The sequence below is a fragment of the Oryzias melastigma genome, linkage group LG16 (genome assembly GCF_002922805.2).
Source record: "Oryzias melastigma strain HK-1 linkage group LG16, ASM292280v2, whole genome shotgun sequence".
Lineage (NCBI taxonomy): Eukaryota > Metazoa > Chordata > Actinopteri > Beloniformes > Adrianichthyidae > Oryzias > Oryzias melastigma.
In genome coordinates, this window is record NC_050527.1 from 7,984,949 (window position 1) to 7,999,061 (window position 14,113).

At 38.8% G+C, this 14,113-nt stretch overlaps 1 protein-coding gene across 2 annotated transcripts; it reads left to right on the top strand.

Annotated features, from left to right (window-relative positions):
- Positions 1 to 1,152: 1,152 nt before the first annotated feature.
- On the top strand, positions 1,153 to 13,633 carry LOC112143176 (neuronal acetylcholine receptor subunit alpha-7). 2 transcript variants are annotated; one of them, XM_024266946.2, is made up of 10 exons: positions 1,153 to 1,600; positions 3,146 to 3,285; positions 3,857 to 3,901; positions 4,218 to 4,327; positions 4,402 to 4,481; positions 4,598 to 4,765; positions 7,133 to 7,327; positions 8,123 to 8,209; positions 8,298 to 8,407; positions 9,190 to 13,633. In XM_024266946.2, the coding sequence occupies exons 1-10, from the start codon at positions 1,549 to 1,551 to the stop codon at positions 10,063 to 10,065; spliced, it is 1,863 nt and encodes a 620-aa protein (XP_024122714.1). In that variant the 5' UTR covers positions 1,153 to 1,548; the 3' UTR covers positions 10,066 to 13,633. The 2 variants fall into 2 exon arrangements, with proteins under 2 accessions (XP_024122714.1, XP_024122715.1); XM_024266947.2 differs by having other exon boundaries at positions 4,221 to 4,327.
- Positions 13,634 to 14,113: the final 480 nt, after the last annotated feature.

Below are 14,113 nucleotides of genomic sequence, written 5' to 3' on the forward strand. Positions count from 1 at the left end.
AATAAATTTATCATATTGATATCAGAAGATATCATTTGTTTTGGCAGGTTTAATTTACTATTTTAGACATGTGATGGCAGCACAAAATGATCAGGCCATCATTACAATGTTGTAATGGTGTTTTCTAATGTTCTGTTTGTATTATTTTGATGTGGGAAAACAACAGTGGACTGAACTTAATGAAACTGAAATGTAAATGGATTTTCCATTAATTCTTGTTTACTTGTTTGTTTGCTCACACATTTAATTTACACTTGATTATCTTGCAAGAAATACAAGGAATCTGGAAAACTTCACCTGCATTACCAGTATTTATTTCTGAGTCACACTGGTTGAATTTTTGGTTAAAGATGTTCTGGATCGATTTTAGGTCAGTGAAATAAATTGAATCAAATCGGATAATTCAAAATGAACCGATATCGACTATGAATCGTTTTGGCAAATGTAAATGACGATATTAATTGAATCATTGATAAAGTGAATCGTTACAGCTCTAGATAGCAAAACATCATAAACAGATTATAAGAAACAAATAAAAAATGCTTAAAGGAAGTTTTTTTTTCTTCCATTATAGACATTATATACTTAATTACTTATATGGTATTTAAATCCTCTCTCTCTCTCTCTCTCTCTCTCTCTCTTTCTCTCTCTCTATCTCTGTCTCTCTATATGAGTCATGTCTTACAAATATTGCCTTATTGCAAGTAATGTTGTGCAAGCTACTCGTAAAGTAGAATATATATATATATATATATATATATGAAAAAGTAACCCAAAAATAAAAGCCAACAAAAAATTGGGTTGAAGAAACAACCCGCGTTTCTGAGTGTAAAGATTCTAGGTTAGATTAAAGTTTTTAGTCTCAACTTTATCCTAAAAAAAAACAAAAACATTTTTGTAAAGAAAGTTAAAAAAAATAATAAATTGCAGTTTACACATTTGTCCAGCAGGTGTTAGTATTGCATTAAAAGCCTTATGCTGCGTGCCCTGGACCAAATTCAATCAGACTGGCATTTCTTGTGTCAATTAGTCATTATTTCCCTTGACAATATTAAGAAATTGTGTTAGTTTCTTTCCAATTTAAAATACAGTTAAAGTAACACCTGTTTATTTTTCTTTTACAGCTCCATGTGGGTCTCATATTTGAGTTTCATTTAAAAAAAAGCTTCTAATGGATTTCCTTCAACAAAACAGTCCTAATTTAGTCCAGTATGGAGTGTTTCATAGCTATAGATGAACACATATAAAGCCTGCAGTAATTGAAGTTCAAAGAAGCGTGAAGCTCATCAATACGATCGGATCGACTCCCACACAGCATCTCTTTTCACTGCATCTCACCCACTCTGTGCGTGTCTGCCTCCCCTGTCTCCATCCTTTTCTGCTCCACCCGAGCTGCTATTAAGCTCCCTCACCTTATTTAAGATATCTGCATCTTACTCTTTAGATTATCGTCACCTCCACCCATCCCTACTCTTTTTTTAAATACTATCATAAATTCCTATAGTTTTATCTTCTCTCTTCTGCCTCTGCTCACCAGAGGAATGCAGCATGAGGAAAACTGTGGCTCTTTGGCTGTTGATACTCGCGACTCAGCTCGGCGGTAAGTCTTTGGAGTAGGGCTGCAATCATAAATGCATGCATTTATTATTTTTTTTCCTTCTATGTAGCCTGCAGTGACTGTTTTTTGTCATTATGTGCCTGCAAAAGCTCAGTTTAGAAGGAGTTACTTGTTTGAGATGAAGAATAAAAAGCCCAAGCAGAGGGATTTGGGTTTTAAAACATCATTTTCACTGATTATGTATTTAAAATATTCAACAAAAAAAATAAGACTTTTTTTGTTAATGAACTTTAGAAGCCATTTAATTTTAATGTTAGGTTTATTTAAGGAAAACTAGAAATGAAGTGTTTTAAGTAAGATTAGCACTAAAATAAAATAAAATAAGTCAGGATAAAAGCAGGTGCGATATCTCAGGTGCGCCTCTAACAAGACGCACTACCAGGACAGGAAAGGGGTGTTGCATTTTATCTGTTAAATCACAGATCATCTTTAAGGGAGAATCATATTTTCTGCTCCTTGTGTGGTGATTGGGTCAAAGTGACTCAGATTCCAACATAATATGTGGGTGAAAATACACCACATTCAAGGCTGCAATGCTTATCAGCAGCTTTTTTTCTATTTAAAATAAAAAGATGATTCATACATTTCATTTTTACAATTATTCTTTGTGCGCACAACAGAAAGAGTTAATTTAAGATGTCTTTTAAAATGTTGCTGAATCATATTTGTAGCAGCTAAAACTGCTTTTTTTCGTGATACATTTCAATTAATCTCAGTTGTAATTTTAATATGAATGCAGTAAATGGGTGCATTCTTTCAGATGGAACAAAAATGTGTCTGGAGTTCATGGGCGTCCAAAGCTTTGCATGTTGCTGAACACAGATTAGCTCAGAGAGAATGATGAAGCTGCATATTATAGACACTTTAGGAGCATTAATATGAGTTACAGCCTTACCATCTATGCACTCACATGGACGTGTTCAAGGTCTGTAGATAGATCTACAGATTTGACATAATTCATCGGAAGTGCCTCCACCATCACCCATTTAATTGAGCCCTTTCTGCTGTTAATTTAGTCCTTCTGCGTCAAAATGAATGATGTGGAAATGTTTGACGCACACGTCGGTGATTTTTAACCTTTACGGGGTGTCTGCACGCCACGTGCGTTTAGAATGAAACCATTTAAATGAAGAGGGCTCACATTGTGAGCAGTGAATGCGGAGGGCCCTTAGCAGAGTTGTACAGCAGGAATAGAAGGTTTTCCTTGTTCTCATTGTCGTGAGTGCTGTGCGTGTCTGGGGTGTTTCAGAGTTTAATGGCCTCCGTTCTTTCTGCTCCGACTGAAACTGACATTTTTATTGCTGGAAGACTCCAACTAGAGATCAATCAGAGATGTAATTGATTAAGATAAGTACAATGCTCTTCTGTTTGGTTCTATTTTTTGCATCTTCAGCTCAATTTGATTCATATATCCACATTAGGTTATCCTACAAATTACTTTTTGATGTGATTTCTTCTTGTTTTGCCATCTTGCAGCTGCTTTTATTTATTTTTTCCTCTCTAACTCTCTCCTCCGTCCCTGTGCAGTGTCAGTGCAGGGTCCACACCAGCGCTACTTGCTCAAGGAGCTTCTGAGGGATTACAACCCGATGGAAAGACCGGTGGCCAACGACTCCCAGGCCCTCACTGTGCACTTCTCCTATACTCTAATACAGGTCATGGATGTGGTATGCAAATCAGTACTCATTTATTCTTCACAAATCATGAGTTCATCTAATGAAAAAATACAAATAAAAACACAGGAAACATGCAGAAAAAAATCGCTTTCAGACTTACAACTAAAAATCAAACACAAAGCTGATGCATTAAGATCCATTTGGATTGCTTTGAACTGCTTTTAACCACCAGATCTAAAATCCTGTGAAAAATCAATAATAAAAAAAATCAATCTGACCACAGTCATGATACTCCTACCTCCACACGACTCAGCTTTCGTTTTAACATCATATGTTCTGAGAGTTTTTCAGGGCACATTCTGACCAGGTTGCCATGGCGCTTTTCTTAAAGGCTACCTGCACTTTGGACACTTTACTTGAAAGTCAGATGGAGCACCTCACTGATGGCTTGCCCTCTTAGTTTCACACGTCTACACTTAAAAAATAAAAAACACCGAACACTAAAGTTTCTAGGTTACCAAATGAAGTAACTCCACTTGAGTTAACTGTGTAGAATTAAGCAATTTGTATTTTGTATAACCTAATTATTTGTATTTTCCTTTTTTTCTTTGTGTACTTGAAGGATGAAAAGAACCAGATCCTCACCACTAACGCCTGGCTGCAGATGGTGAGTGTATGCAGATGCTATCGTTCGAGAAGTGGGTTGACTTGGATTATCCTGGAAGTACCATACCATGACAACTTCCTTCCCTCCATCATGTCTATCTTTTAACACGTCTTTGTTTCAGCATCAGGAGACCTCGAGGAATCTGGGTCAGCTTTGTTTCTGAAGCCACAATCCAAACTCTGTTTTTATTTTTTTGAAGAACTTTCCAGAGTATCTTGTTTGGTCAGCATTAAATAAAAAAAGAAACATTTTTAAAGAAGATGAAGCAAATTATTTACTGAACTTTGTTAAATAGATGTGCTCTTGTGTCTCCCAGCAGTGGTATGACCACTACCTGCAGTGGAACCAGTCAGAGTATCCTGGAGTGAAGAACCTTCGTTTTAGCCCCGACCAGGTCTGGACACCTGATATATTACTGTACAACAGGTGCGTCTCTCACAAATGCACTCAGGCACCACCTGCTATGAGTCACATCTGTGACGTTTGCTTTGTTCCTGTAGCGCTCACGACAAGTTTGATGCCACCTTTAAGACCAATGTGCTGGTTAACTCCAGCGGCTTCTGTGAGTTTCTACCTCCAGGTATGTTAAGTTAGTGACCATAACTTTATGATTTTAGTCACTCTACTCATAGATTTGGACAGGGTTATCCCGGGGCAATAATGATGACTGAATACATTTTTTGGGGATTTTTTTAGGAATATTTGTCAGCACATGTAATGTGGATGTGAGATGGTTTCCATTCGACATTCAGCGCTGCGAGCTGAAGTTTGGTTCATGGACTTTTGACGGCTGGCTGCTTGACATCCAGATGAAGGAGGCAGATGTGTCGGGATACATGCCCAACGGAGAGTGGGACCTCATGGGTACGACTGGAACACGGCTGTGACCATTTGTTGTCCTTTTATTGTTAGGGTTTATTATGATGCCAAATTATATTCCAAAGGAGTTTTTTTCAACTATTACACCAACATTTTTAAACTGAGTTTCAACGAAGCATCCCCAAAATTCTTTATCTGTTCCAGGATACGAGAAGAGTCGTCATAAGGGCCAATTAAATATGATCTTTCTGTGGGGTCTGACAATTGTTTCCTCTTTATCAAAATTGAAATAAATAAATAAAATTGAGAAAAATAAAATAAATTTGACTAGTATTAGTGCATGTGGGAGTGGTTGTAGCCCTGCGACAAACTGGCGACCAATCCACTCGGGTTGTGTTTGTTGGCAAGTGCCTGGTGATACAAGACATGTCTCGATACCTGTCTCACGATGCGATACATATCTCGATACCTGTGTCAGAATACAATACATATCTCGATACCTGTCTCACGATGCGATGCATATCTCGATACCTGTCTCACGATACGACACATATCGCGATACCTGTCTCACGATACGATACATATCTCGATGCCTGTCTCACAATACGATACATATCTCGATACCTGTCTCACGATACGATACATATCGCGATACCTGTCTCACAATACGATACATATCTCGATGCCTGTCTCACGATACAATACATATCTCGATACCTATCTCACCATACGATACATATCGCGATACCTGTCTCACGATACGATACATATCTCGATGGCTGTCTCATGGTACTATACATATCTTGATACCTGTCTCACGATACGATACATATCTCGATACCTGTCTCACGCACAATACGACACACATCTCGATACCTGTCTCACAATATGATACATATCTCGATGATACGACACATATCTTGATACCTGTCTCACGATACAATACATATCTCGATACCTGTCTCACGATATGATACATATCTCGATACCTGTCTCACGATACGATACATATCGTGATATATCCAAAGACTGCGACATAACAATTTTTCCCTATTGTTTTTAAAGAGTATGACTTGGAAAAAAAAACTCTACCTGAATAGTAATACATCATTCATTGTAATAAAATGGTCAAATTTGTTTTAAAGTATTCCCCCCTTATTTGAGGGGGTTAGGGACCGAGGCATCCGAATCCGCAAATACGGAAAATCCCCCCACTCCCGCGGCCATTTTCTGAATTTTCTCCATGCAGGGGCATGAGGAGAGGAGGGGGCTCAGCTGCGCTCTACTGTGCGGACATGCACCTCAGCAGTGCAGCGCCTCCTTTTGATGCAATCATTTCATACAAGCACCTTAAGTTGTCAGAGTTTTTTTGACGGACCAGAAGAGTCACATGACTGAAAAAAAATCAGTGAATTCGTGAAACCGCGAATAAAGAAAGGCATATTTTACAACATTAAGCACTGCAACTGTGTACTAATACTGGCAGCAATGTTGTACAGAGTTTCGGTTTGGTATTCATCCCAAGTCAAAACTAATAAGTATATGTCTCATAACAACAAAAACCACAAGACTGACTGAACAAGCTGGTTCCCACAAGATCTTGTTGTTTTGGTCGCGGTGTAGAGATGCTCAAAGACGTTCAGTGTGCTGTGCTGCCACCTAGCGGTCGGGGGTTTAGGCTTGATAACAAAACACTGAAATACACTCATGAATAATGAATTAAATATCGTCTTGTCAGCATTTCAAATCGATACAAGTATCGCTAAATGAAACTTTGCCAAAGATTTTTCCCTACTCCCCTGCTATCCAGGGTGTACTCCACCTTCGCCCAACAGAACAGGCTTCGGTCAACTCTGTAACCCCGAAAGTAATAAAAAATGAATGGATGGATGAAAACTGATTTGGAATTTGGAATTCTGATTTTAATCTAAAATAAATGAAACCTGAAATTTCTGACTAATTTTAAGAACTTAGACTTTAATTTAAAACAATGTTTTTTTCCCCCTGAAATCCTGATTTTAGTTCAAAATTCTGATTTTAATCCTTGAATCCTACATGTCCAAAGGCTGGAAAATCTTTAGAGATGAAAGTCAAAACTCCATCTTTATTCTTATAATTTTCTTTTTTTGTTTGAAGAATTTCACATTTTTCAGTATTTTGATTTGATCTCTCAATGCCAAAAATGAGCAAATAAGTCTTAGAATGTTGACTTTAGTCTTTTAATGCAAAGAAAAAAAATCTCTTTTTAATAAAACAAAGACTCTCAGTGTCCCTGATCTTCTTCTTTATTTTATGTGAAAAAGATTTAACTGTTCAAGTAGACTTTGTCATTGCCAGTGTTCATTTTCTGCATTTTTCTGCATATTTAAACCTTTTTTTCTCCTTTGTTTCTGTCTTTTCTTTTCCTCTCAGAGGTTCCCGGAGGTCGTCATGAGATTTTTTACGACTGCTGTGCAGAGCCTTATCCCGACGTTACATTTGTGGTGACATTACGAAGGAGGACTTTGTTTTATGCACTGAACCTCCTTGTTCCATGCGTACTCCTCTCCTCAATGACTCTGCTGGTGTTCCTGCTCCCAGCCAACTCTGGGGAGAAGATCAGCCTTGGTGAGTAGAGTACAGATATAGAGGCTGCTCTCTATGAGTGGGAAAATGTGGCAGCTTTACATTTCTCACCGTTTTTTCAGCAGTGACTTAGTCATTCTTAAATGGGATTAACAGAGAACTGTCAGTCCAAGTATTTTTTTCCACCGCCACAGGGGGTGAAAGTATAATGGTAGTGTGACGAAAACAGAAAGAGTAAGGTAGAAGATAAAGCTTTAGTTAGAACTACCTTTATAGGTGGCAACCCCTCCAAAATCCTGTGAACCTCACTGCCTGTTAGCACTGGTTAGGTGATAAGTGCGTGCCCCTTGTGCCCATTCTGATTGTTAGAAATGAGGAAATTAGTCAATCAGTGTTTGTGTGGACATTTACATATCACCCCTTGTGTTAAGCATTACACGGTCACTAAGGATCCAGAACACGCACCTCACTAATGACTAGAGTTCAAAGTTAGGGCATCATAAGTGGATGTAACTTACATTAACCTTACAAATACTCCCCAATACATTTACCACACTCAGAGGCTGAGCTGCTCAGCTCAGTTCCAAAAGCCACGCCCCCTCTGAGGAGATTTTGGAAACAGAGGCTTCAGATCAACATGAAAAATAGCTTTTAAAGACATTTAGGTTGTGGAATTTTGGTTAAAACGTCATAATCATAATTAAAACACTACTGGGAAGGGTTTTTTTTTTAATTAAAAAATTGTCATGGGGGGGCAAATATGCTTTTTAGAATGCCACAAAGACATTTGCATTTACATCTACAGTACTTCCATGGGGTTCTTCTGTGTGTTCCTAGGCATTACGGTTCTGCTCTCTCTGACGGTCTTCATGCTGATGGTGGCAGAGATCATGCCGGCCACTTCTGATTCGGTGCCACTGATTGGTTAGTTGCTCTTTTCCTGGAGTTGTTTGAAGTTTTCTGGAATTGTTGCAACACACAGAGTGTCAGAACAGCACCGTTTGTGTTTCAGGTCAGTACTTTGCCAGTACCATGGTGATTGTTGGGATGTCAGTGGTGGCCACAGTCATAGTCCTCCAGTTCCATCATCACACTCCGAACAGCGGACAAATGCCACGTTGGGTGCGTTACCAAGTTTAATTTAATAAAAAAAGATAAAAATAATATACCTGAAAAACATTAAAGGTGAAATGGTTGTGTATACTTTTGTAATGTAGTAAAGAAATACACCTACTTGAATTAAAATGAACAATATTTCAGTCCTCCTTCGGTTTAAAATAATCTATTGTGAGATTATGTGAAATATTAGTATATTATATTTACCTGAAGCATCATAGAATTCCTCCTGTAGAAATATGTAAGAGTTCTGCTTCACCAGAGAAAAGTCTGGCTCTTCTGAGAGCATTGCTCGGTCCGGAGAATGACTTTTGATGCATTGTCCCTTCAAAAATGAGAAAAGGAAAAGATGTCTGGCTTTGGCAAAAGCTAACCCGGCGGATCAGCACAAACACCTCATGCCAATTTTCAAGCATAGCTGAGAAGTGCTGATGGTTTTTGGCTTGTTCTGCAGCCTCAGAAACGAGGTACATTGCAGTTACTTAAGTGGTCGCAAACACCTCATATGAGATTATTCTAGAGGCAACTTCAGGACCGTCTGTCTGGATGCCTTAAGCCTCAAGTAGATTATTTTTTTCCTGTTTGGAAAAATAGTAAAACTTACAGTTACTTTCTTTTTCACAACCATTTCCCATTATATTGGTTTTTAAATTAAACATTTCTACACATCAGGTACAAAATGTCTAGAGATCCAAGTTTGCACTGTTTTTCAGTACAAATGCTTGGATGTTTGTGATAGCTACACCGTGCTGTGTTCTCTGGTGTTCATTGCTGTTGTTGATTGTCAGGTGCACTTGGTTCTGCTGCAGTGGGTGCCCTGGTTTCTCCGGATGAAGCGTCCCGGCGAGGGAGCAGAACCTACTCTCTCCAACAGCCAAGTAGACTCCCGTAGCAAGACCTTGTCCTCCCCAACAACCACCACTACCACCACCACCACCATCCCCACCCCAGCCCCATCCATCCTCCCGCCCAGCCTCAGCTCCCTCCAGGCCAGCCTGGTGCAGCTGAGTCACCCTCTCTCAAACACACTTCATCACAGGTCCAATTCCCAGGCAGTGATGCTCCCCAACCCAGGCCATAGAGACCCGAGCCCCAATCCACACCTTCAGCCTAATGGCCACCTGCCCTACATGGGCTTCCAGACCTCTGCAGACCTGGAACCACTGCAGAGGAGCAGAGTCATCAATCATGGCAGGGAGAACTGTGGGCCTGTTGGAGGAGAAAGAGATGGAGGCACAGCGGGGGGAGGAGGACCTGTTGGAGATTTACCAATACATCACAACCTGCAAACTTCCAAACTTGGGAGTCCCCCTTTGGAGCCCCCAGCCGCTCCAGAGCCAGACTCATCGACTGCGGCCCCCGTGCCGTGTGGCCTGGAGGCCGAGTGTGGGAGACCAGCTGCTCTACATTCCCAGAGCGCCATGATCCGGTCTGCTGCAGTGGACAACCAGTTGCAGGCTCTTCTGGTGGACGTGCAGTTTTTGGTTGAACGCGTCCGCGAGCAGGATCGCCAGGTCAGTCTGGCAGAGCAGTGGCAGTTCGCCGCCGCCATCATCGACCGCCTCTGCCTTGTTGGATTCAGCGTTTTCAACATCATATGCACCTTTGCCATCCTCATGGCTGCACCCAACTTTGGAATAGCACTTTCAAAAGACTTCCTCTAAGATGTGCAGACTAAAAAATGTGGAGAAGGAAGCACAATAATTGTCAGAGACAGCAGAACATTGAAATAGTAGATATTTCTCATGATGTGTACAGTGGAGAGCAAATATTGGGTAAAAGTTAGGATGTTACCCAACAAAACCATTTTTATTTAAACTATAAGGAGTTGGGAGAGCAACAACATTTAATGTGACAACTACAAGGTCTGATCTTTCACAAAACCTACAAAAAATGTCCAAATTTGTGTCCTGACTCCTTTGAACTGTTGACCAAAAAATTACATCTCAACCATTTGCTTGTATAAGAGTGCGACTTGCTTCCAGTTCTATCAGAATTAAGTCAGTTCAGTCACCATTTTTTCACAATATTGTTGTCGCTATGTTGGAATCAGAAATTGTAAGGAAGCAGTGATAGACTGAACTTTATACATCGACTTAGTAAATCTCTGTACTCTTCCTGGTATTGTCTAATTTTTGTTATTTCTTACATTGTATATTAGTTTGTCATTGTGTGTATACAAAATAGCATTCAAAAAGAGAAAGTTTGGCTTCCTGAAACACCAAAATAGCCAGCACTCACAAAACACTACCATGTGCTGTATGATCACATGACTTCCTGAGGTGAAACATAGTCATTTTAGAACATTTAAAAGCTGTTGAACATTTAACCAAACTTTGAAGTGACTTTCAGACTACTGATCTTCTCAGCAGATGATGAGGTGCCTCTGCCTTCTTCATCGAGCGGTAGCAGATAACGGTAACCTCACCTGTGTTGAGACGTTTAGGAAAAAGTATCACGTCTCAGACTGATTCTACCTGACACGGAAAATTAGATTAACAAAAATGGAGAAACACTCTGCTGTGGAGTAATTGAAACACAGCTAACAGGTCATAAAGATACTAATAGTTATAATTAGATATCATCGCATAGCATCACCAGGACTATTCACACTTCATTTTTTTCTAAATACGTGCAGTGAATTTTTTACTTGGCCGCACCGACCCGGAGGAATGATTAACATTAACATTATGTTACAATTCAGGTTAATACACCAAATGGTTCCCTCGTACGACCGTGTCTGTAGCTCACCAGGCTCTATGTACATAAAAGCTAACGAGACGTTAGCATTGAATACATGCAACCAGTGGCAACATTTAGCCTTGAATGCTATTAAAATATGTGCAGCAATGTGTATCTTGAATGCACATTTTATGTGTCACCAACAGGAATTTCCATCAGCTTTTGAGCAGGTCACACGTGTGAATAGCATTAGCAAATTAGCAAATTGGAATTTAAATCCTTTTTGTATTTTATTTTGGAGTGTTTTGTTAGAAAGACAAACACTGCACCTAACATCATTTATAGTGACTCTTGGTAGCTCCAAAAAACTCCTAATACTTCACTATTTCCACATAAACAATGATCCACTACTCCAACCGGAAATGATGAGCGGTCATATACAGAAAGCAGAAGTAGGTTGTACATATAACTCATTGAATCAAATGCTTCAAACTTTTATTGAGGCTTCTGATTGGTCAGTTTATACCTTGAATAACTTGGAATACAGAAAAAATATAATAAAAAAAATAGTATGATGATCAAAAAGGGCAGCAGAAAAAGAATGGTTACATTGACAGTTATATTGACAGAATAATAAATAATTATTTCCCAATTTCAGGTTTTTGGAACCAGTTCCTGTTTGGAACACGAGGAGTTATTCAGTCCAGCTCTCCTATACAGTCAGTGGTCTGGACTTAGATATTGCACCTTTTTACTCATTTTATCGTACTGCATTGTACTGCTGCATGATCCAGTTTCTCAGCCAAGTTTTATATGACAGAAGACCTCGGGCTTTACTGAAAAATTGACTTCAAATGTACAAATGGAGTCAGATGTTAAAAAGTGGTTGCACTGCACCTGAATAGTCTTTCCTCGTCCTCTATATGAGACAGATGGAACAACTTCTACACAATGCCTCTGTGCAATAACCACCTCCTTCTTTATGTTTGTCTGTGCAAATTAAATAGTTTCAGGTCTTTGAAAATCCCTCTTTCTAGAGACAGAAGCTCATTTTATTGATTTTTTTTTTCTTTTTCAAAACTTAGCATGCTAAGTGCAGCCCGGATGTTTTCAGCTGGGAACGCTGTCATCTTTATAGAATATTTTTCATGCAGTGATTACCTGTCTTACTGTGAAATGATGGACTCCAGGGTTTCTGCTTTATAACCTGTCATACGCTGATGAAGTATAACAGCTGTTCGTCTAAGATCGCTGCTTTTGTCCCTACTTTGAAAGCATATAAAATCAAACTTCCACAAGATGAATAAATCAGAAGCTGTAAATTAGCAGCAAACGGCTGTTATTTTCTAGAACCTATGAAGGCCAGAAGCGTCTTGTTTTTTATCTTCTTTCATTTGGTTTAGCTCACCTCACTGAGTTGTTTATTGTGGATGAGTTATTGGTCCGTACTCGCTGTTTTTGTCTAATCCATTTAAACATGATCTAATGGGTTTAATTATAAGTTTGCAGGACCTTCATAGATTATCATTCATTTGAATTCCATATCCTGGGTAGTCAAAATCATTTAGTCTTTACAAAGACCACATTTACTTTCTTTTTTTCTTTTTTTTTTTTTACAATTTATACCTTTTTGCACAACTTAATGCTCTAAAAGTGAAACGGATATCTTCTGTGAAAGCCTTTTTTTCTCTTTTTCTCCATGGACATCCATTAAAGGGTCAGATCTCCCACAGCTGAAGGGGATTTCATAGCAGATCTATATTTATCATATTTCTACTTTAGGAAATATTTTTTGGTATTGGTAGAGATAGAAAAGCAGTATCCATAAGATTTTCTATTAGGTAAGACAAACATCGATAAGCATACATATAGTTATTAATCCTTTTCCTAATATAGAATACAATAGAACAGAATAGAATAGAATATCTTTATTTCTGTAGCACTTTTCCCAGAAAGAATGACAAAGTGCTGTACAAAAGGTGAATGAAATCAAATTAAAACAGAGTTAATAAAATAAATAATAAAATAATAAAAGCTAAAAACATAGTAAAACACAGCAAAAAATAATAAAAATAATTTTAAAAAATAAATTATCAGATAAATCTTGTTCTGAACAGACTCTATTTAATTATTTTCCCAGATATTGAAAAATAATCAAATTAAATGTATTTCTCTTGATTGTGTGCTTATGCACGCTATTTTTAAGCATTTATAGTTTTTTTTTAACCGATAATTTGATACAACATTTCCCAGGTGATGAATTGACAGAATTTCACCGAAAACTCTTATCCTTTCTTTCACATCCTCCAGGGATAAATAAATCAAGCATTGTGTCGCCTCACTTGCCTTCCCCGTGATCAAAGTTTGAGAACAAACGACGCAGAAGCAGAGGACAGGAAGAGGCTTGCAGGAAAAGGGCGACAGAGGTAATGAGGTGCGGCGATAAACGAAGCGGAAGGAGGGATGGATGGGGAGGGCTTTTCCAAAGGAAGGGGATGCAGAAAAGTAGAGATGAGAGAGAACGATGTAAAATAAAAAAAAAATAAAAAATGAGGAGGGAGCAAAAAATGTGCTGAGGGAGCACAAAGGAGAAGTTTTTAACTGATTGATGATTAACCAAGGGGAGGGGGGCGTGTGGTAGTGAACACCCCCTTATATTCCTCTTGGTTAAATTATACTTTGACCAGCATTCAGGAGTGACAGGACATATTTTCAGATCAGGCGTTTTTAATCTGAATTTATGTGACAGGGCTTGGCCAACAGAACCATTTCAGATGCAGGATCAGGAAATAATGCATAGATTTTATGATGACTGAATTTGTCAAATTGATGTCTTGGCAGAGTGTTGCTTGTACCTCTGAAACTATTTGGAGTTGCAAACACAACATGCCATAAGGCAAGCTCACATTTTGCATGCCAATGCCCTACTGAACTCCTTTTGTCTTTAAAAAACCTGGAGCTTCTGCTGAGAGATGCAGCAGAGGTAATAAATCTCAAACACTTATCCTGCGCCTCCTCAGTTATAGGAGA

Coding starts and splice junctions, on each gene's coding strand:
- LOC112143176 (XM_024266946.2), top strand. CDS start 1,549: ATGAGGAAAACTGTGGCTCTTTGGCTGTTGATACTCGCGACTCAGCTC. Junction 4,328..4,401: donor GATATATTACTGTACAACAG/GTGCGTCTCTCA, acceptor TTGTTCCTGTAG/CGCTCACGACAAGTTTGATG. Junction 4,482..4,597: donor CTGTGAGTTTCTACCTCCAG/GTATGTTAAGTT, acceptor GGATTTTTTTAG/GAATATTTGTCAGCACATGT.